The sequence below is a fragment of the Antechinus flavipes genome, chromosome 4 (genome assembly GCF_016432865.1).
Source record: "Antechinus flavipes isolate AdamAnt ecotype Samford, QLD, Australia chromosome 4, AdamAnt_v2, whole genome shotgun sequence".
Classification (NCBI taxonomy): Eukaryota; Metazoa; Chordata; class Mammalia; order Dasyuromorphia; family Dasyuridae; genus Antechinus; species Antechinus flavipes.
Genome location: NC_067401.1, coordinates 410914122 through 410936577, shown reverse-complemented (window position 1 = coordinate 410936577; position 22456 = coordinate 410914122). Strand labels below are relative to the sequence as shown.

At 38.2% G+C, this 22456-nt stretch overlaps 1 protein-coding gene across 1 annotated transcript in view; it reads right to left on the bottom strand.

The window, feature by feature from the left end:
• The window catches only part of COLGALT2 (collagen beta(1-O)galactosyltransferase 2), a 137182-nt gene extending 117393 nt beyond the window's left edge, over positions 1-19789 (bottom strand). The window contains exon 1 of the mRNA XM_051998794.1: positions 19108-19789. Coding sequence (XP_051854754.1) covers positions 19108-19382 — 275 coding nt within the window. The 5' untranslated portion in view covers positions 19383-19789. The remainder of the gene's footprint in view (positions 1-19107) is intronic.
• Between the last annotated feature and the right edge of the window lie 2667 nt (positions 19790-22456).

Below are 22456 nucleotides of genomic sequence, written 5' to 3'. Positions count from 1 at the left end.
TTAAAAAAGAAAAGAAAAAAAAAGGAAATTCTTTGAAGTCAAAAAAAAGGAAAAGAAAAAAAGAGCCTAATATCTATACGGGATTGTGCAGAAGGACAGTTCTGTGAAGGTTTCATGCAGAAGGTTATTATCTCCTAAGCCTTGACAAAAGGGGATCTGTATGATGGTGCTGTGGGGCTAATGCATTCTGGTAATGAGGGAAGGATAGCCAGTGTGAATATACTAAGGTAAGAGAGAGCATTCTGAATTTGGGGACAGAACTGTTGTACAGAAACTTAGTATGAGAAGAAGAAGAATATATAATAAGCCTGAAAATGTAATGCCAAACAACAGAATGTAGAATGGCTGAGGAATATTGGGAGTATCAAAAGCTAAAGAAAAGACAAGGGAGATAAAGGGGAAAAAAAGTGTTTAGATTTAGCAGTTAACAGATCACAAGAGAGAAACCGTTTTGATAAAGGTGAGTTTAGAAGCCTGAGTGCAAAGTTGAGAAGTAGGTGGTTAGAATGGTGGCAATGTGAATAGAAACAATTCTTTCTAGGAATTTGGCAGTAAAAAGAAGAAAAGATATAGAAAGATAAGTTTGAGGAGAAAGCAGGATCAGGTGAAGATCTTTTAAGACTGGAAGTGACCTGGACATTTGAATAGCATTGTAGCATTGCATAATAAAATACTGAATTAGGAGTTGACTCAGCTACCAGTTCCAGAGCTCCCATTAAATGCCTGAATCCCAATTCATAAAATAATCTCTCTTTTCCTCAGTTTCTTCATCTGTTAGAGAGGAATTGGACTAAATCAGGGGTCCTTAACATAGAGTGCATAATTTCAAAAAATATTTTAATAAATAATTCAATATAACTTATTTTCTTTGTAATTCTACATCTTTAAAAAAAATTCTTTTAAAAACATGATGCCAAAAAGGAACCCATAGGCTTCACCAAGCTACCAAATAGTTGCATGGCATAAAAATGTTAAAAATTCCTGGCCTAATCTAAGTCACATGAAAAAATGCTCTAAATCATTATTGATCAGAGAAATGTAAATTAAAACAACTTTGAGGCATCACCTCACACCTCTCATATTGGCTAAAATGGCATGAAAAGATAATGATAAATGTTGGATGGGATATGGGAAACTGGGATACTAACGCATTGTTGGTGAAGTTGTTGAAATAATTTAATAATTCTGGAAAGCAATCTGGAACTATGCCCTAAGGGCTATAAAACTGTATATACCCTTTGATCTAGCAGTCTCATTACTGGGTCTGTAGCCTAAGGAAAGCGTAAAGAAGGGGAAAGGACCCACATTTGCAAAATTGTTTGTAGCAACTCTTTTTGTAGTTGCAAAGAATCACAAAATGAGTAGATGCCCATCAATTGGGAATGGTTGAATAAGTTGTAGTATTTGAAGATAATGGGATATCACTTTCTATAAAAAGTAATGAACCAGCTGATTTTAGAAAGGCCTGTAAAGATTTATATGAATGAATGCTGAGTGAAACAAGCAGAACCAGGAATACATTGTACACAGTAACTGAAAGATTGTGCGATGATCACCTATGAAAGGCTTGGTTCTTCTCAGTGGTTCAGTGACTGTTTAAGGTAATCCCAATAGACTGCATGAAAAACTCCATCTGCATGCAGAAAAAGAACTATGGAGATAGAATGTACATCAACAGACACATGCTATGTTCACTTCTTTTTTCTGTTTTTTTCTTTTGCTCTAATTTTTCTTTCCCAATATGATTCATAAAATAATGTGTATTAAAATAGCATTTGTTAAATTCTTAACTCATGGCAAGCACTGGGAATATTTTAAATTTAACTGCAAGTAATACTGTTCCTTTTACAAAATTGATTCAATTGGCAACAGAGTATAGAAAGAATAGCTGGATATCTTAATCTAAGACTGCTCACAGTTGCCCATAACCATTAACTGTTGTCTTGGCTATCTATACACCATAGTCAGGACCTCTGGTGGTGATAATCAACTTTTCTGATATTGGTAATTGGATGATTGGCTCATAGCCATGAATATCAGCTAATAAGTCAGTGCTAAGAAAATCAGTCCCAGGATATACAAAATCTGATTTTTGGAGCAGTTATTGAATCTATGAGGAGAATGGATATGAGATATACCAACAGGAAGAGAAAAATAGAAATAGGTAAATGAGTTGGGGCAAAGAAGGAAAGAGTGTTTTGCAGTGGAGCTGGTAGTTTGTGGATAAATGTGGACTGTTGGGTTTAACTCTATGGTAAACCTTGATTTAGGGTATATGGGAGGCAATAGTAAGAATTAGGGTGGTATATAGAGGAAAGGGCTCCTTTCCTTCCTACCAATCTAGCCTAAGCAATTAATTGAGGACAATGTATACCTACTCTATGCAATGCTTTCCTCAAAGAACAAGTGGAGTTTCTTGGGATGACTATTTTAAGAGCTCTGGCAAATATGATGTTTCCTAATGGCCAAGGTACAAGTCATCCCTATTAATGTCCTGGGTGAGAGTCTGTATAGGTCCCTCACAAGAATTTTGCATAATGAGAATGAGAGTAAACCCAGGAGAGTTTGAAACAAACATGTGAAGCACAGGCCTGGGGATATAGAATCCAACTTTACACAGCCCTTTTCAGGTCAATGAAACTTAACATTGTTTTTCCCACTGGAAGTGCTATCACCTATCATTCACTGATTATTCTATAGACTGGAAACTCGTCTAATGTATCATTTTTCTACAAAGTCTGAAATTAAAACCAGACTATGGTCATGTGTAACCTTTTTTCCCCCAGGAATTAAAGACCAAGAAACTGAAAACTTCTTTTAAGTTGCTGGGAGCCAGCATTATCTGTCTGGATTTAAGAGATAATTCCCCTTCCTACAGTGGAAAGAAAACATATCTCGCCCACTTTCAGCAAAAACAGCAGTAGGACAAGTACCTTAACTGATAAAAGATTTTATGTCTTTGTGTCCTCAGCACTAAGCATAATGTTTCATGAATATTTTTGGCCGGGACTTCTGTTTCTTCCCTGTAGGTAACTCTTCCATGAAGTAACAATGCAAATCAGTAACTGTTCTGCAACCTGTTTCAAGGGTTTTTGTTCAGTCATTTTAATCATGTCCAACATTTTGTGACCCAATTTGGGGTTTTCTTGGCAGGGATATTGGAGTGGCTTGCCATTTCCTTTTCCAGCTCATTTTACAGATGAAGAAACTGAGGCAAAATTAAGGGACTTGCCCAGGATCACACAGCTAATAAGTGTCTAAGGTTTCATGGTTACCTGAGGCATAAAGAAGTTAAGTGACTTATTTAATGTCACATAATTGCTATGTCAGAAAAAAGAATAGAACCCCAACTTTCCTGCTTCCCATGTCAGTCATTCTATTTCATACACCAGAGGTACTGGCTTCAACATATTTAACAGGAACCAGATTAAAATAACTGGCAAATATTTAACAAAATAAATAAAGTACAACAAAACATAGCTAATGTTAAAATGTGGTTTTCTAAGTCAACATGAAGTTAATGGGATCCTTGTATATAGTTTAGTGGCCTTGTTTCTATTTAAATTTGACACATTCTACCAGGCTGCTTCTTCACCTTGAATATGCATTAAGTGCTGGATAAAAGCTTGTTGAGCTGAAATTAATTTATGTGATGTCTTTTTTAATACTTAACATATGCATTTTTTTCAAAGAACTCTTGATTGTTCTGCATTACAATATAAACTTTTCAGTCAATTTAAAGCATTATAGCTTGAAAGATTAGTTTGAATGACCATTCTAGTGATTAACATCATCCAACAAAAAACTTGAGCATGTAGTTTCCCTTTATGCTGAATAAATGTGCATCTTGGCTCATCTGTCATTCAGTTGGTTCAGTCATGTCCAACTCTTCATGATCCTCTTTGAGGTTTTCTTGACAAAGATACCAGAGTGGTTTGGAATTTCCTTTTCCAATTCATTGTACAATTGGAAAGCTGAGGCAGAGTTAAGTGATTTGCACAGGATCACACAGCTAGTAAATATCTAAAATTGGATTTGAATTCATGAAGATTCTGGCCCATCACTCTTTCCATTAAACCACTTTGTTGCTCCTCTTGGTGCATTAAATCATGACAAATACTTGTTGATTGATGATTTGAGACCAACCAGGCTGAGAGACCCCGGAAAGTTCCAACTTGGGAAAAACAAACAAGCAAACCAGAATAAGCAGGAAAAGAAGGTAGCCGGCTCACATCTGGTTACTATCAACTAAGTAGTCAAGATTAGAGCCAACAGGGCTGGAAGTCATGTAACCTTCCTTTCTCTAAGGAAGAATATAGACTTCAGTGAGTGTTGAAGCTCCCCTGGGAATACTCTCCTGAGTTGCATTCATCAATGTGGTCACTTAGAGGTTGACCACCCCAGGTTCCAGATACTCTATAGGTCTGCAGTCCTAAAAATGGAGTCCATAAACCACCATCAGTGCATTCACCTTTAAAAATCAGATAACTGATGCACCTAGCTCATAATAAAAGCATTAACTGAAATAGCACCGTATGAAAAGCAGTAACAAAACCCCAATCCTAAAATTTAAACCTTTATTTGGGGGGATCAGGGATGGGCAATATTTCAAACCTTGAAATTTAAGACCTTATTAAAGGTGGAAACTCTAGCAAGCTGAAGCATGATAGAAAACAAAGACAGAGCCTCCCCTTCCCTCTCACCATAGCTTTAGGAAGTAGAACTTAAGAAGTTCCTAAGAATTTAACTGGGATTGAGCTTCCCTGAGAGAGAAGAGCATCATCTAGTAGATTCCTGTTTTATCTAAATATTCTTGCTAACTGGATGCTAAAATTTGCTGTCCTGTGTATCAAATATGTAGAAGTTCTATAAGCACCCTCAAAATTTTTGTACTCTGAGACAAAGCTCTGCTTGCTCTACCTTTGGTACAGTCTTGCTTTTAGAGTATTTTCTTCTCTTCCCTAGTATGCCAGCTGATCAAGACTACACACTATTATTTTAAAATATTTGTACATACAATGGGCTTTATTAGCACACAGTTTTGCCACCAAAGTTTGCACAGGTCTTATAAGACTCTATAGGATTCCAAGTCATTATTGGAGAGGAAGGGGTGGGGGAAAGAGAGAGAAAGAGAAAGAGATGGAGAAAAAGACAGACAGGGAGAGAGAGAGAGAGAGAGAGAGAGAGAGAAAGAGAAGAGAGAGAGAGAGAGAGAGAGAGAGAGAGAGAGAGAGAGAGAGAGAGAGAGAGAGAGAGAGAGAGAGAGAGAGAGAGAGAGAGAATATGCAAAAATCATGTCAACAATATCTTCTTAGATGAAGGGTAAAGGGCTGGAGGGAGAAACTGGGCAGGAAGATGGAGCCGTAACCCCAAAGACACCTTCAGATAATATCCTTGGGTTTGAATTTTGCTGAAAGAAAAGAAGGCTCCAAGGAGTCTTTGATGTCCCCACAAGACTTTGAAGCTGTGTCAAGACCACAGGACAAAGGCAGCACTATCCATGCAAATTCAGAAACTGAAGAAGCTAAAATGCAAAGCCATTTTAAGTAGTGGCAAAAAACTCTATCCCCAGAGAAATATCATGGCATTTTATCAGGAAAGAAAATATAAAAGCAAGCATGAGCAATATGTGTGTGCATATATACATATATGTATATATATAATGTATACACACATATTTTCAAATCCATTAAAAGAGAATAATAGTTATCTAACTGGAGGATGGCCAAGATTTACTCACAAACCTTCGATGTAGCTATCTCCTTTGGTCAAGAAAGCCATTATTATACCAAAAGGAAAAAAATGTCCTGAACTTAAGTTGCTTCTATATTTGATAACTATTTTAATCTTCTTTGGACTCAAGCCAAAAACCCACATAATTCTGAATTAGAGACTTTTAACATTCCCTGTTGTTAAAACTATTACTGTTCTCATTAGCAGGTATGAAGAATAAATTATCAAAGTAAAAGTTGGAAGGGACCTTAGATATCATGTAGTCCCCATTCCTTCATTTTACAAATGAAGAAACGGAGTCCAGAGAAGGAAAGTGTCTATGGTCATATGCGAGAAAGAATATGGCATATCTCTGAAGTGCAAATGGATAGACACGCACACACATAAACTTTGTTTTTTTTATTTTTGGAAATATGCTCATAGGTTTGTCATAATATACAATATGAAATTTCCAAAAGTATTTCAATCAAATAGAAAAAACAAACGCAGATTTCTTTAGTGTTTGAATTTTAACTTTTCTCCAGTAGTTGTAAAGGGATTGTCATTGGGCGTTCACAAGATCCAAATTGGGAGGGGGGGGGGGGAAGATCAGCATATGACAACATAATCAAAGTGTAATTTCAAAATGAAATGTTATGACTATCCAAGGAAATTGCATTTTAATTCCTAACTGGTGAAGACTGAGGGCTGGCTCAGCCTCTATGTGAGATCAGGACTATAGCCAGGAGATTCACTTCCTATCCAGTCCCTGGGAGAATACCAGCCTCCAGCACAAGGCTGACTTAAAGACCATATAGGTGTGTCAAAGAAAGGAAAGTTAAAGAAAAGCAAGCAGCATGGGAGTCAAAATCTGGCAGTATTATTCTGGCAAAGATTTTAACAACCGATTTGCCAAGAAAAATGTGCAGAGGATACTTTTTAACTTCAACTTACATTAGCAATATTTTCCCCATTACTTTCTTATGTCTAGGCAATCAACAGAACAATAGACTAAGCCCTGATTTGCAGTTTATTTCCAAAGTGTTCCACTGAACATATAACAACCAGCTCTAAGTCTTTAGGATCTTGCACATCCTTGAAATCAGGGCAGAAGATCTGAAGAGGATCCTCTGGATAAATACTCTAGATCTATGGGTAAGAGCCCTGACTCCTAGTCTACTCCTAAATTATATTTTTCCTACACAAAGGACACAAATAAATATTTGCCTTCTAGGAAAGTGAAAAATTATTGATTTTCTTCTCACATGAACTACACTAAATGCACATAGGAAAGCTTTTTAGGCAAGAATCAGTTCATAACTCTCCCTTCTCAAACCCCTCAAGTGTTTTTGTTTGCATAGCACTTAGAATCAATAAGGAAGAGCTGATATCAGAGAAAGGTGCTGATAAGGAAATAGACACTAACTATAGACAGCCTTTTAATGAAATTCAGCTGTGGGAGGGAAGAGAAATATGAGACGGTAGCTGTTGTGATAGAAGACTCATGGAAAGGCTTTTTAAAGATTAAGGGGGAAAAAAAAGATGCTTTCACTTGGGAGATTAGGAAAGATAGCAAGGAAGAACTGATACCTGAACAGATCCTTGAAGAAAAATAGGGATTTTGAAAGATACAAAGGAGGAATAAGTTGTTACAGGAATCAGAGAGAGTCAGTATGGTTCATGGTACACCTGTAGGAAGATAAGGAACTATCAAGTTCAGGGAACACTGAATAATATGATGTGACTGGAATATGAATGAAAGAAGAGGGAAGGAAATACAAACACAGTTAGAATTCATAATAGAGAAATGGTCAAAGGATATCAAGACATAATTTTCCAAAAAGGAAAAGTCATAGCAACTATGTAAAAAATGCTCCAAATTTTCTAATGATAGAAATGCAAATCAAAACAATGCTAAAGCTTCACCCATAGCCACCAAACTGGCAAAAGTGATAAAAGATGTAAATAGTACATACTCAAATAATAAATGTTGAAGGAGTTATGGGATGTCTGGTACACTCATGCACTGGTAACAGAGCTGAGAATTAGTTCAATAATTCTGGGAAATAATTTGGAATTATTCAATGAAAGTGAATGAAATCAAAATGTTTATGTCTTTGAATTCAGATTCTGTGTGTTAATGTTGGTGGACCTACAAGAAGGTCCCTGGTATTGTTCATCCTCCATTCTTGGGGGTGATCAATGACAGCAGAAGAGTGATGTTTTGATCAAAGCCAAAGTGGAATATCCCATATATACAGAAACATTCATAGAAGGACTACTCCCTCATTTCCATTTTTCACTTTTATCTTCTTTCAAGATTCCCCTTAGGTATCACTTCTTTTGTGAAGTCTTCCCAATTTTCTTTTTTCTTTCTTTCTTTCTTTCTTTCTTTCTTTCTTTCTTTCTTTCTTTCTTTCTTTCTTTCTTTCTTTCTTTCTTCTTTCTTCTTTCTTTCTTTCTTTCTTTCTTTCTTTCTTTCTTCTTTCTTTCTTTCTTTCTTTCTTCTTTCTTTCTTTCTTTCTTTCTTTCTTTCTTTCTTTCTTTCTCTCTTTCTTTTTTTTTTGCTGAAGCAATTGGGGTTAAGTGACTTGCCCAGGGTCATACAGGTGGGAAGTGTTAAGTGTCTGAAACCAGATTTGAACTCAGGTCCTCCTGACTTCAGGGCTATTACTCTATCTACTGCACTACCTAGCTGCCCCATTCCCAATGTTCTCTAGTTGTTAGGGAATTACTTCTCCTTAATTTTTCCTGAAAGATTTTATTTAGATCTCTTCCTGATCCTTTTTATTCCCTACTATGTTGTTCAGTTGTGCCCAACTTTGGTGACCCCATATTATTTCCTTCTCTAATTGATTAAGGGAAACAAAAATTAAGTGACTTATTCAGGATCACACAACCAGTAAGTTCCTAAGGCTGCATTTGATGTCAAATCCCATAGTCTATTCACTGAGCCACCTAGTTACCTCCACTTAACTATATATATATACATTACTGTTGTTGTTCAGTTATGTCTGACTCTTCATGATTTCATTTGGGGTTTGCTTGGCAAAGATATTGGTTTGCCATTTCCTTCTTCAGTTCATTCTACAGATGAAGAAACTGAGGTAATGAGGTTATATGACTTGTCTGAGGTCACACAGCTATTAAGTGTCTGAGACCAGATTTGAACTCAGGAAGATGAGTATTTCTGACTTCAGGTCTGGCATTCTATTCACTGCACCATTTACTTGCCCATCATTTGTGTGTGTGTGTGTGTGTGTGTGTGTGTGTGTGTGTACACATATGTATACATATATACATGTATGTATTCATATTTATTGGTAGATATGACTTTTTTTTTCAGTGTACCTGTTGTTCCTTTTACTCAAAGGAGTAAAATGTAAGTTCCTAAAGGTCAAGGACTAATTCAGTTTTGTCTTTATATCCCCATCACTTAGCACACTGCCTGGCACACAGTAGATGCTTAATTTATGTTTTCAAATTATACCTGACTTATCTTTAGGTCATCTCAATGATAACATAACTACATCATGTACAAATGGCTCATGAAACCAATCTGACTCAGCATAGCGCTTTGTCCTTTCTGGCAGCTTAATAAATATTTGTGGAATTTAATTCAGCTATTGAAATCACTATTAAAAACCACAAAAATGTTCCTTTTAATAATTCATCATTCATTATTCAAAAGCTGTGGTCTCAGATCCAATACTCATCCAAATCTCTCAAATGAAGCAATAAACTAGTAGAGGGGGCTCCCTTGACATTTTAAAAATAATTATGTCTGTTAATGATTGTATAGATTACAATCATTTAAATGAAATCTCAGGCTTCTTGGGATGTTGTGTTGGAAATAACCTTAGTAGTGGAGCCCCCTGATATTTCTCAAATGATCACATCTGCTAACGATTGCATAAATTATGACCATCTAAGTGAAATCTCAGGCTTCTTGGGAAGCAATATTGGAAATGCTCTGCCATTTAATTCATCCCTTCAGCCAAGATCTAAAGTTAAATCTTTCGACTCCAGATCTAGTTCTGTTTCCAAAATACCAAAACTTCATATTATTCACAAATATCCCAGTTCTGTCTGTCACAAATAAGGAATTTCCCAAAAGTAACCCAAAAAGACCTGTCAGGGAGGAGTTGAGATATGGGATCTACACATAATAAGCTAATTTTGTGGTATCATGATGACACAAAAATTTCAAATCCTACTTGGGCAACAACTTTGCAATATCTTGGCTGGTGTGAGCCATTATCGCCGTAATGTAGGAGACTTACAAGGGATGATGGCCAAATAACTGAAAGGCATTTTCCTGGGGAGAATAAGGAATTTCCTGATTGTGGGAGATGGCTTAGATGAAAATAGTTACAAATATGCCAGATATTCACAACCCCCAGATTTAAATTCTAACTTCTGGAGAGGCTCAAGAGAAGCTTTTCAAGACCCTTTGAAGAGTTGTGGTTTCTTCTAGCTAAAGGAGAAAGTTTCTAACCTAATGCAACTTTCAAGGATGACACCAATGGATAGCCACAGAACCTCCATGAATTAGGATTGAAGTCTCATCCTATTGCATCAATAATCTTAATCTACCATCCTAGAAAGGGAAGAAAACTCGTAGAAGAGACTCCTCCTCCTCCTGTGAATCAGAATCACAGAAATTAAGTTCTAGAGAACTTCAGAGTTCACCATCTTCTCCAGTTTATCTGGTGTACCACTTGTTTGTACAAAGTTGTGTGGATACTGTTTCCCTCATTAGAAAGGGAGCTCTTTGAGGACAGTGTTTTTGACTTTCTTAGTTCTTAGTTTCTAGTGTTCCCCATTGCTCAGCCTGGCACATAGAAGTCAATGCTGGTTGACTGATTAGTCAAGTCTAAGGCATAACTTGCTCAATACCTAACTAATTTTAGGTCTGGTCTGCTCTAAGGGCCCTTTTGGCACCAGAGCCACTGAAATCTCATTTAAAGGGAGTTTTCTCTTCCAATCCTGCTCTCATTCCTCAGAAGACCATGACTCAGAGTATTTAAAGAAGGGAGAGGAAATCTGGGACAATCCATCTACCAAAAAAAATAGGCACTGAAGAAAATAATAATAGCAGGAGTTTGTACAATGCTTTATATAAGTCATCTCGTTTAAGCCTTAAAAACTCTGCAAGACAGGTACTAAAGGCATCATTAGCCCTATTTTATAAATGAGGAAAATGAGACTAAATGAGGCTAATCAACTTAACCATGATCATACATCAAACAGGGGAAAGGAGTTAGATTGGATCTAGACTTTTTTATTCCAAACCAAGTGTGCTACCCACCTATTCTATCCCAATGTTTCTCTAAATCTCCTCAGAACTGTCTTTTTAATACCATACACAGAGCTAAGAAATGCTGTATCACTGGTGCACATACATTAAGGATCACTGTTAATCATTAAGACTAATGTTTCTTACTTGTACATCTTCAAAGAAGTTCCAAACATTAATCATCAGACATATGCTTAAGGGCTGGGGGACTGGGGAAGTTTACAAAGGGCTTCATTGGGGCTAAAACAGGACAGTCTTTAACTTGCTGTTAAATTTGACACAGGTTGAATACTGTATTTTTTTCCTTTTTCCTTTTTTTAACCTATGAAATAAAACAGCAAAAATGGTGAATGGCACTACTATTAGTAGGAAAGCATTCCAGAGCCCTCAATTCTACATTGGAAAAGTAAGGGACAAAGCTATTACTTTAAGTTTGTAAGGGATCACCATATAGCTCATAGAAGAAAATAAACATCCCACCCTCTCACCCAGACCAATCCACAACCGTGATTCACACAAGAGACTCTACTAGGACCAAAACCACAAAGTCTGTGCCTTCCCAGGTTCCAAGCAATAGCAATTCCAGAGGGTGACTTACAGTCCCTCAGTTTATATTCATTGTAGCCTATAGGTTCTTATTTAAGATTTGTTTTTACCTTTTTAAAGTTTGAAACAATTTCTCTAGCAGGGGACTGGGTAGTTTAAAGGGCAGTAACACGATCCTGGGCCATCCATCACTACGTCATTGATTGGCTGCTAGCCCAGCTGGTAGTTCTTAAAAACTGTTACCACTTGAAAGCTGGCTGCCCATCTGAGTAGCAGTCCGTGCGATATTACTTGCAGATAATTATCTTTAACTGAAATTAAAAAAACAACAATCAAAAAGGAGGATAAAAATGAGACTTAGACCTTAGTCAGAGGTCTGCATCCAATAAGAGGGTCCTGTATTTGTTGTGGTTCAAATCCATGAAAAATCTGATAATGTCTTTCACTAATAGACTAGATGTGTGGTCATGGAAACAACCCTGGATTAGATGTCAGAAGGCCTGGATTTGCATCTTGGAACTGCCTATTTGTTATTACTGCTGTGCCATCTGGGTGACTGTGAAAAAAAACATCATTCAACCTTTCTTGAGCTTCAGTTTTCTCATTTGTAAAATGAAAGGGTTGAATTAGATGTTCTCTAAGATTTTTCCCAATTCCAAATCCTAAAATCATAAAAAAGACAGATAAATGTCTCAGGTATATTAAATAATGTTTAAAGACAACATTAGACACATTTATTACATATTTTAGTTAATTTTTAAGAATATTATTTTATGGACACTTCAGGTCTGTAAAGAACTGATTATAATATCTTATAATATTAACATAAGTCATTGTGAGTAGCATTGGCAAAAATGACAAACTGTGTTCTAAAGTGGCTTTTTCAAAGGAAAAAAAATCTCAGTGAAGGCAGTTAAACCAATGAACAAAAGTGCCAGCATAAGTACAGGTATAATTAAATTAACTGAATTGTTCTTCAGTCATATCTAACTCTTAATGACTCCATTTGGGGTTTTCTTGACAATCATACTGGAGTGGTTTGTTTCTTCCTTCTCCAGCTCATTTTACAGATGAGGATACTGAGGCAAACAGGGTTAAGTGATTTATCCAGGGTCACCTCAAGTCTGAGGCTTATTTGAACTCAGGAAGACAAGTTTTTCTGACAGCAGGCCACATACTCTTTCCACTTCACTATCTGACTGTCCTGTACAAATAAATACAAATGAGCTAATCACTCGTGGAAATTAGCTGTGACAAATGTACACAGGGAACCCTGTCTTGGGAAAATGGGGCTGGGAGCTAAGTATTTTCTATTGGGGCCATTCAGCCAACAAGCAATAATTAAGTTCTGTGTGCCAGGAACTATATATATATATATATATATATATATATATAAATACTATGATATTTTGAGGAATATCATTTGATCTACAATCCACCCAAATGCATACAATAGGGTTCTATTATATCTCCCCTTAGACTTAAAGCTAATGCTGACATACTACTGTTACCAATGAGTCCATATAGACATGGCTCAAAACTCAATGAATGACCTGCCTGCCTTCTGATTACAAAGCTCACATTGTTCATTAAAGATGCCCAACCAGGAAGGAGAACAGCACAGAGCACACATTTATATATCTAAAGTCACATAAAGCAACAAATCACACTGGAAAAATGATTTGAAGTTAAATGTTTCAAAAGGGGCTTTCTTTTAAATAACAGATAAATGTCTCAGGTATATTTAATAATGTTTAAAGATAACATTAGACACATTTATTACAAATTAATTAATCTAAATAGTATATAGATACAAGAAATATAACTTAGTATCTGTTTGCACACTGTGACACTATTGTAACAGAACTATTTTTTGCCACCAAGTAATTTATAATGAGTGAAATTTATGTTTTTATTTCACACAGTATCACACTATCTGTCATTTGACTATGAGCATCTTAAGGACTGTCTTTATTAATTGTATCCCCAGGTTTAATACAGTGCCTGGCACATAGTAGGCATTTGATAAATGTTTATGGGGCAGCTATGTGGTACAGTGGATAAAGTGCTAAGTCTGGAGTTAGGAAGAACTGAGTTCACATCTAAAATAGACTCTAACTGGTGACTCTGGACAAATCACTATACCTTGTTTACTTCAGTTTATTGATCTGAAAAATGAGCTGGATAAAGATAGATTTAGGATTTTCTCAAAGAATTTGAAGGAATCTAAAGGGGGGGGGGTCCTAAGATCAGTGATTAGTAATTATGAAAGAACTGATTTACTCTGTACCAACACTGACCCAAATACTTCCGCCACAGTCTGCCCAAATAGTCTGCCTTTATTGTTGGATGCTAATAACTGCTGACATTTCCTTATTTTGCTATACAAATGTGCTCCCAGCAAGGAGCCTATGAGTTTCTGTTCAAAATCCTCCCATACAGGGTATCCTTAAGGTCAACATCACCAAAATGTTAGGAAAAAGTGAAGAGGAACTAGCATTACTTAACTTTATTAAAACAGGTATTATTGTTGTCTAGAAAAAACATGCAGATGCTCATGCATGCATACACACACATACATAGACTATAGAAGGACTGTGGAAAACACTGCAAAGTGATCCAACCATTCTGGAGAACAATTTGGAATTATATAAGAAAAATTACTAAATTGTTCTTTAGCCCAATGACACAACTGCTGGAGTTATACTTCAAGGGCATCACTGACAGTAACCATACAATCATTCAGCCTTAGTAATGCTAATAATAATGGTAACATTAATAATGGGGGAAAAATCTGAAATCAAACAATGTCTCCAAAAAACATAAATCAAAAAGCTTTCCTTCAATAGAGAAAGCAGAGGAAGAAAAAAGGGAAATAAGGAAGGTGATGGAAAAGATAAGAATAAAGGAATGTTGGAGAACAGAGGGAACATAAGGGACAAAGAGAATGAAAGATTATTATAAAATCATCCCATGGAGTAATGTAACATGCCTAGTGACCATACTGTGTAAATGAAAAGTATTGCTGTGGTTGAATATTATTGCTCAGAACAGTCTGAAGAATTTTGTCAACCTGTCTATATGAACATGATGAAACAATTGCCAACAGTATTATTTGATCTCACAGAACTGGAAAGTTGGAGACGAACCCAAAAGAATCAAAGAATATTGGGTCAATGGTAAGAAAGTGCAGAATTGATATCCCAATAGTAGGACTTTACAAAAATTCTGAAAGTGATATTAGTAACAACTCACTTTATGAAGAGCTTGTTTCTTCAAAGAAAAAAAAAGACAGAAAACAAATCTCATTTTAGGATAGTACATCAAAAAACCATATTATACTGTAATTACATACCCAGAGCTATATAGCTACTAGGGTAAATTGTGTGTAGAGCATTCTGTCTTCAGCTATACCACAAGAAGCAAAAAGCTCTCCAAGAAATTTGGTAAAGTACAAACTGTAATGTGCATTTTGGTCCAAGGGCTTTCCCCTCTCCCTGCTCTTTTTTCATATCCTCATGGAACTTGGCTCAGTTCTCCATAATTTGTTGGCAATGAAAACCAAAGTCAGTCTTCCAAAGCTACAGCAGTGCCTCAACATAAGTGTAATGGAATTGAACAGAATATACACAATAGCCAATATGCTTTCCCCCTTACCTCAGTCGTTAAAACAGAGTATCTAATAGAATGATATTTTTTCAATTAAAAAATGTCTTTCAGCCAACTATTTTAACCTAAAGATAGCATAAGTCTTAACCTTCCATGGAAGTGCAAGCAGGGATTGAAGGAAGAGTTTAAGGAGGACTTTAAGACATTGGGAACACTGGATTATAAAAAGATACCCCTTTTGTGATTCCAAAGAAATAACTATGGACTGGCCTAAATAAAAATTATTAGCATTTATGTAGTGATTGAAGCTTTACAGAACACTTTATAAATATCTCATTTGATCCTTACAACAACTGAGGTAGGCAGGTGTTATTATTATCTCCATTTTACAAAGGAGAACATTGAGGCAGAATGAGGTTAAGTGACCTGCTTAGAACCACATAGTTACTAAGTGTCTGAGGCTGGGTCTGAATTCAGGTCTCCCTGACTCCAGGTCCAGCATTTCATTCATTTCAGCATCTAACTCACTTAATTCAACTAAAACAAAACAAACAAATGAATAAATAAAACCAAACCCATAAACTGTATTGATCGGAACAATTGTACTCAGGTCTCAATGATAATTGATTTTGAGACTACTTAATATTTATTTTCATTAGTTCTGCTCTTCATTAGACTGCTGGGGAATTTCAGGTAAGAAAAAAGTGTCCCAGGGAAATCAGAACACAATGATTTGACCAGATCTCTCACTTAAATTACACAGAAAAGACTCTTTCAGGCATTCCACCAAAGTCTGGTGGAAAAGGGCCAAAGAATCTAGTGAATAATAAATCAGAAAATTGGGATGAGTTTAAAAGGATGAGGCCCTCCTTGGGCCTCACAATGCCATCAATCTATAAAATGAGACAGTTGATTGCTAAGGCCACCCCCACCCCCACCCCCACCCCACCTCCAGAGGTAACATAGTGGATAGAACCCTGCACCTGGAGTCAGAAGGAAATGAGTTTAAATTTGGTCTGGAATACTTACTATCTATGAGGCAAGTCACGTAATCCATGTCTGGTTCAGTTTCCTCAATTGTAAATTGAGGGTGATAATACTAATACCTGTGTGAATCAAATGAGACCATTTGTCATGCTTACATCACAGCCTTGTTTGTTGAAAAATACCAAATGGTAGACATGAAAACACTTTGGAAAATATAAAAAGTTATAATTATAGAGTTCATTTTTGCAAAGTGCTTTCCTGTTCAAACAACCAAAGCAGGTGATGAAAGCATTCTTGCCATTTTACAGATGGTAAAAACTAAGCTTAGGGAGGTTAAATGGTTTGTGGTAGTAAACTCAAAGGTAATCTTAGAACTTTGCCTGCTCTTCTAGTGCCCTCTACACAAGGAGTAATAGGATCATCCCAGAATTTCAGCAGCAATTGAGAAGTGTGAGAAACTTCCATTATGGGAAATTCTTCCATCAAGACAGATTCCTAATCTTTTTACCAAATATTAAGTTCTGAAGAATTGCTTAAGACCATTGCCTTGTCTAGTTTGAGGACATAGAATCAGAGGATTTGAAATTGTTTCCCTCCTTCCATGTCTAATGTTCTAGCACTACACCATACTACCTTTGCTGCTAAAGCAGATACGACAGTAGCTTCATAACACAATTCAGCTAATGGCTTTAATTGCTACATCAGCATCAATGCAGAGGGCAGCTACAAGTGAGAAGGAAGTGAAAAGAATGCCAGGCTTGGAATCAAGAATTCTAGCAGTCCTGAGTTCAAATCTAATTCAGAAACTTGCTAGCTATATGACTTGGGCATATCACTAAACTCGGTTTGATATGCAAAATGATCTGGAGAAGGAAATATGGAACTACTCCATTAACTTTATCAAAAAAAACCCCAAATGGGATCATGAAGAGTCAAAAATCACTGAAAAGAACCAATACCTCCCAAAGTGGAGGTCTTCAGTGCCCACTGCAGAGGTCCTTTATGACTTCTAAAGACCTTAAGCATTTTATCTTAGCTGTCAGACTCTGGTGAAATATAAAGTAAAACCCCAAAGAACACATATCCAAAGGATCATAGAACTAGAGAGACCTCAGAACCATCTAATCCAGCATCTTAATTTTAAAGATGAAGAAATTCAAACAAAAAGAGGTTTCATGAACAGTCAGGATGTGAATCCAAGTTCTCTGACACCAAAGCCAAAGAATTCTGTGTCTGCAAAGAGCACTTATCGACTATCACAAGCTACTGGAATCCTAACCAACCAAATCATTCCATAGCATTATAGAACTAGAACTTGAAAGTTCATTCTTTATTATGAATACACAGAATAAAACCTGCAAACTATTAGCCTGGGAAAGGATAGAAGTAATAATCTAGGCTTTCATTTAAAATAACAACCAACTATTACTAGAGAAACAATATTCCTTTGGTATGGATGGGTTTTTACAAAACTCTTGCCTGTGATTTAAAACACACACACACACATAGAGTCCATAGATATTTTTCCACAGTTCCAGTCATGTACAATACTGTACTGTATTAGTTCTGTTTGCTTTCTCTCCTTCCTACTCTGCCATCAAGTTAAACTTGCTGAGGCTGAAGGTTACTTTCCCATTTTTTCTCCCCCAACCCGGTCTTACTGCTTGTCTTGTTTGGGATTTGTAACTTCCTGGTAATAACAACAGACAGAAACTGGGAAATGGTTACCAGTTCTCTGTACTCCACTTGTAAGCAAACACCTGACAAATCAGCTCACCTTAGTCATTATTCATCGGTCCCTACATCCACAGAGCTTCTTGGCAGGTCAGCCTGCGCCATTCCCTAATCTAATGCAATCAGTGCTGGGAAGTGGCTTTTCAGACAGCTTCCCAGCCATCCCTATGTCTCCCCAAAGCACTAGTGACTTGTGGAGTCCTCCAGTGGAACTCAAAGTTCCTTCCTTCGGAAATAAACAGGACTGTTTACCTTCCAGAGGGCGTCTCCTTTAAGATACAAATAGCTGTGCCATGGGATGTCCTATTTCTGGTGGTATATCTGAGATTGGCGAATCCAACCTCTCAGGTTGATTGAGGGGGTGGGGGGGAAGGGGAGGGATGTCACACCTCCCTTACTTAGGTCTTCGGAGCCTTAGTGACAATCAATCGATTAACAAATATTTATTAACAGGTATCCTGTTAAACGCTGGGTACACAACTCTCTCCAACTTGAGTGTTGAGCGGGAACTTGAAAGCTAGATTGGGGGGATTGGAGGGGGACGAAAGGGGATGGTACGAGGAACAAGGTGGAAGTGAGTAAGGTTTGGAGAAAAGGTAAAAAGGGGGATGGAACATAGTAAGCCAGCCACCTCTTCGCAAGAAGAGCCCAATGCCCAGCTGCCAGTTAATCAGTGTCAGAGTTCAGGAGAAGGAAGGGCTACCGGGGCGCAGGTATTCTCGGGGTTGGGCGGGTGAGAGGTGAAGCTTCCGAAAGGATGGCGCAGCCCCTTTACCGAGCTCCGCAAGTCGGAAATCAAGATTTACCTTTTCCCTTTTCTCTCTCTCCCGCTCTCCGTGGGCGCCTATAAGGAACTCAGAGGGGCTAAAACTGCCTCGCCATCCCGGCCTCTGGCTTCCCCGGCCCCGGAAAGGCTGAGGGGTGTGTAAGCCTTGGAAGCACCACGTTGTTCCCTTTCTCCTGCAGGCCCCCACTCCGCAGAGTTGAAGCAGTGCGCCTCTCTCTTTCTCTCCTTCACCTTCACCTTGGTAACCATAAGATCTCTCATCTCCCCTCCCTATTTGTGGGGCGACGAATCCACCCCTGCCCTCTGGCTCCGGTGCGCACCAGACTGAGACTCGCATGCGTGGGTGAACGGCTCACCTCACTTCCCAGGGACGCCGAGGGGGACAGCCCTCAGCCCCATCGTCCCCCTCCTTTCCTTGTTCCCCCAGACTCACCAGATGGCCATCCTGTCCTTGGGATAGTCCAGTCGCTCCAAGCAGCCCAAGAAATGGGGCAACGTGTGCGCAGCATTGCGAGCCAGGATGGTCACGAACACCGTGGGTTTCTGCAAGGACGACTCTGGGAAAACTACCATCTCCGTCTCTGCCTCCGGGTCTTTGGGGTCTGCCTCAGCTGCGAAGCGCGCCCGCAGGCAGCTCCAGAGCGAAGCCAAGGAAAGGAAGACCAGTAGCCATGACCAGGGGCGAGGGGTGGCGGGGCGCTCAGCCATGTTACGCGCCCGATGAGTCCTCAGCTGAGGGGAGCACGGAGCGAGGCTTCCCCGCAGACTGAACCGAGCCAGGAGAGCCGAGCAGCCAGACGAGACTGAGCGGGGCTGGGCAGAGAGCGAGGGGGTGGGGATGAAGGAAGGGGGGGGGGGGGTGCGGTTCTGCTGCGGAGCTGGAGCAGGCTGCTGCTGCCGCCGCCGCTGCCGCCGCTGTTTTTGTGGTTGCTGCTACTTCGGCTGACACTGTCACGGCCACGGCTCGGGCTCACAGCAGAGAAGGCTGCAAGGGGTGGAAGGTCGATCTGAGCTCAACCAGCCTGGTGCACGCACAAACTTTACACTAGTTTTATAAAGCACTCAACCCCTGCCCTCCCTTTAGTCCCAGCTCAGACGCCCCGGGCTTAGGAAATGTACCAAGTCCGTAACCTGCCCGATCCACTGGTCTGAGACAGCCTCAGACAAACGTGCCAGTTTGGTTGTTTGTCCCCAGCCCTGCGGAAAGTTCCTGTTGGGCTCGGTGTGTGCGGCTGAGGTATGTGGTTTCTCTCCGAGGTGTCCCCAGCGAGAGCCCAGAGGTGTGGTTGTCTGTGCCATTAGACACCGGTGTGTACACACGCGCGCGCGCACATTCACACACACTCACTCACTCCCTCCCCCAAGAAAGGCTTTTTGTTCTACCCAACCAGTTAGTTACTGCACGGTCTATTCGAGGTTTCTTCATACCTCTCTATTCTGAATGATAGATCTGAATGATCTACTGACTTTAATTTAAACACCCCGAGGGGAATTTCAGAAGCTGAGTCCAGTTTTTAAAACCATAATGACTTTTTTTTTTTAATCCCTACACAGAACATTTCCCATCCCCAAAGAAATCTTCTTGTCTTTTGGTACCCTCTACGTGATATTCACACCTTCTCCAGATGCTAGTCGTCCCCCCTCTCCACCCCCCACCCCTGCCTCCCACCATTACTTTGTTTTTCCTTTGTATACATGTTTATTTTTATTTCTATACTTGGTTTGTCTCCCCCCACCTCCTCTCCAAAGTAAGGTTCATGAGAGCAGGAATTATTTCATCTGAACCAAGCATAGTGCCTGTCACATCACACGTATTTCATAAATGCTTACTGAGCGACCATTCTCTCAAGGGAAGTAGAGAGAATTCTGGAAGACCAAGTTGTTTTAAGGAGGGGGCCCTCTGAATCTAGGATGTCCTTGATAGCAGAGAAATTGGAAATGAAATTCTTTCTATCAATGCAGAACAGCCCATCTGAAGCTTAGAAAATTTTCTGGGAGTTGGGGCCACTTAGAGTTCAATTACTTGCCTATAATAAGTCAATATATGTCCTGGGAAGCACCTAAAGCAGAGCTTCTTGACTCCGAAGGCCACTCTCTATCAGATTGTCTGTTCAATCAGTAAATCATAAAACTATAAAGCTGGAATTAACCTTTATGATCATTGAGTTTAACTCTGTAAAAAAAATGAAGACCCACTATACCATTCTTTAGGGAAGTCAATCACTCATTCTTGAGCAATAAGCTTCCTGATCTTTTATATTAACTTTTATAGAAAAGGGCAGCTTGTATGTTCCTCAGTAATTAGAAGCCTTATTTCTAGCAAGCCTTTGCTAATATTTGCTGAGTTATGGAGATAGTAGATGTATTATTATAGGATAGATCATAGAATGTAAGAAGTAGAAAGATTATCTTATCTGACTTCTTCCTTTATAGATAAGTGAGGAAAAATCATTATGATTTTAATAATTATCAAGATGATATGTATGATGAATAAACAAACAATTTAAATCTCTCAGAGCTGCCTCGTCTGGCTTTGGAGTCAAAGATTGAAAGGTTCCATCAATCCATGACACCCTCTCCTGTGTATGTTAAGTGAAGTGAATCAAAGATTCAAAAACCTTTTCTTACTACAGAACTCTGGTCCTATTCCCCATAATAAGCCATGATTTGAAACAATCACTTAGAAACTGTTCCCACAGGATTAGAGAATACCCATATTGTCCTGGATTTGTGGATTTCTCATGGGAAACCTCTGAGGCCCTAAAAAAGATTGTACTGTAATCCACCTTCCTCTTTCCTTTTGATTTGTGTATAAAATCTTTACCTTTCCTTCAACAGAAGAAGTCTTCTGCCAAACAGAACTTAAAGTCTTCAAACTGTCCTCCTCACTCTGAAAGTGATTAAAACTGTTACTTGATTGCTAAAATATGTCTGTTTTGTGTGGTCAGCTATCTACAGTTAAGAGATCAAGATACTTACATTTGGTTAATACAAGGAAACTGAGACCCAAAGGTGCATTGACTTACATATTTTGCAATAGATTTGCATAATTATATTTTCCATTATGTTTGCACAAACTAAAAGGTGATTGGAAGGAAAATGGTAAAGTTGGATATAGTTTTGGAAATAACATGAGAGAAATATAATTTACTTAAAAACATATTCATAAGGGGGATGTATAGTTTTATGCCTAATCCTTCTTTTTCTATTCTTTGTATATAAATGCTCATGTTGGCTGGTAAATTTGCTTGTTAAGTTTAGAATGACAAAAAAATTAAAAATAAAACTAAGTGTTTGCTGAATCTAATTTTTTAAATACAGATAGGCAAATTAGTTATAATAAAAAGAATAAGCCATAAGATTCAAACTTAATGCTGTCTCTGTCATTTATGAGCTGCATGAGCTTTTAAATAAGTCATTTCATTGTTCTGTCTCATCAGCAAAATAAAAAAGTCAGACAATATTATATCTAAGTTTCTTTCAGAGGTAGCTTCCTGGAGTCTGAAAACTTTTAAGTCCAGTCTCTGACACTTACTATCTGGGTAATCACTTAACCTCTTGGTACTCTAAGCCAGGGCTTCTTAAACTTTTTCTACTCTCTCCCTTTCCTTACCCTCAATCCCTGAGAAATTTTTGCTCAACCCTGCATTTGAAGTTATATAAAATAGGTATACAAATCAAACATTTACTGAAAAAAAACCATAAATTTCTTCTAAAACAATTCTTTGATATGTATAATTTACTATTTATTAAAAACAAAATCAAATTTACATGCTAAAGAA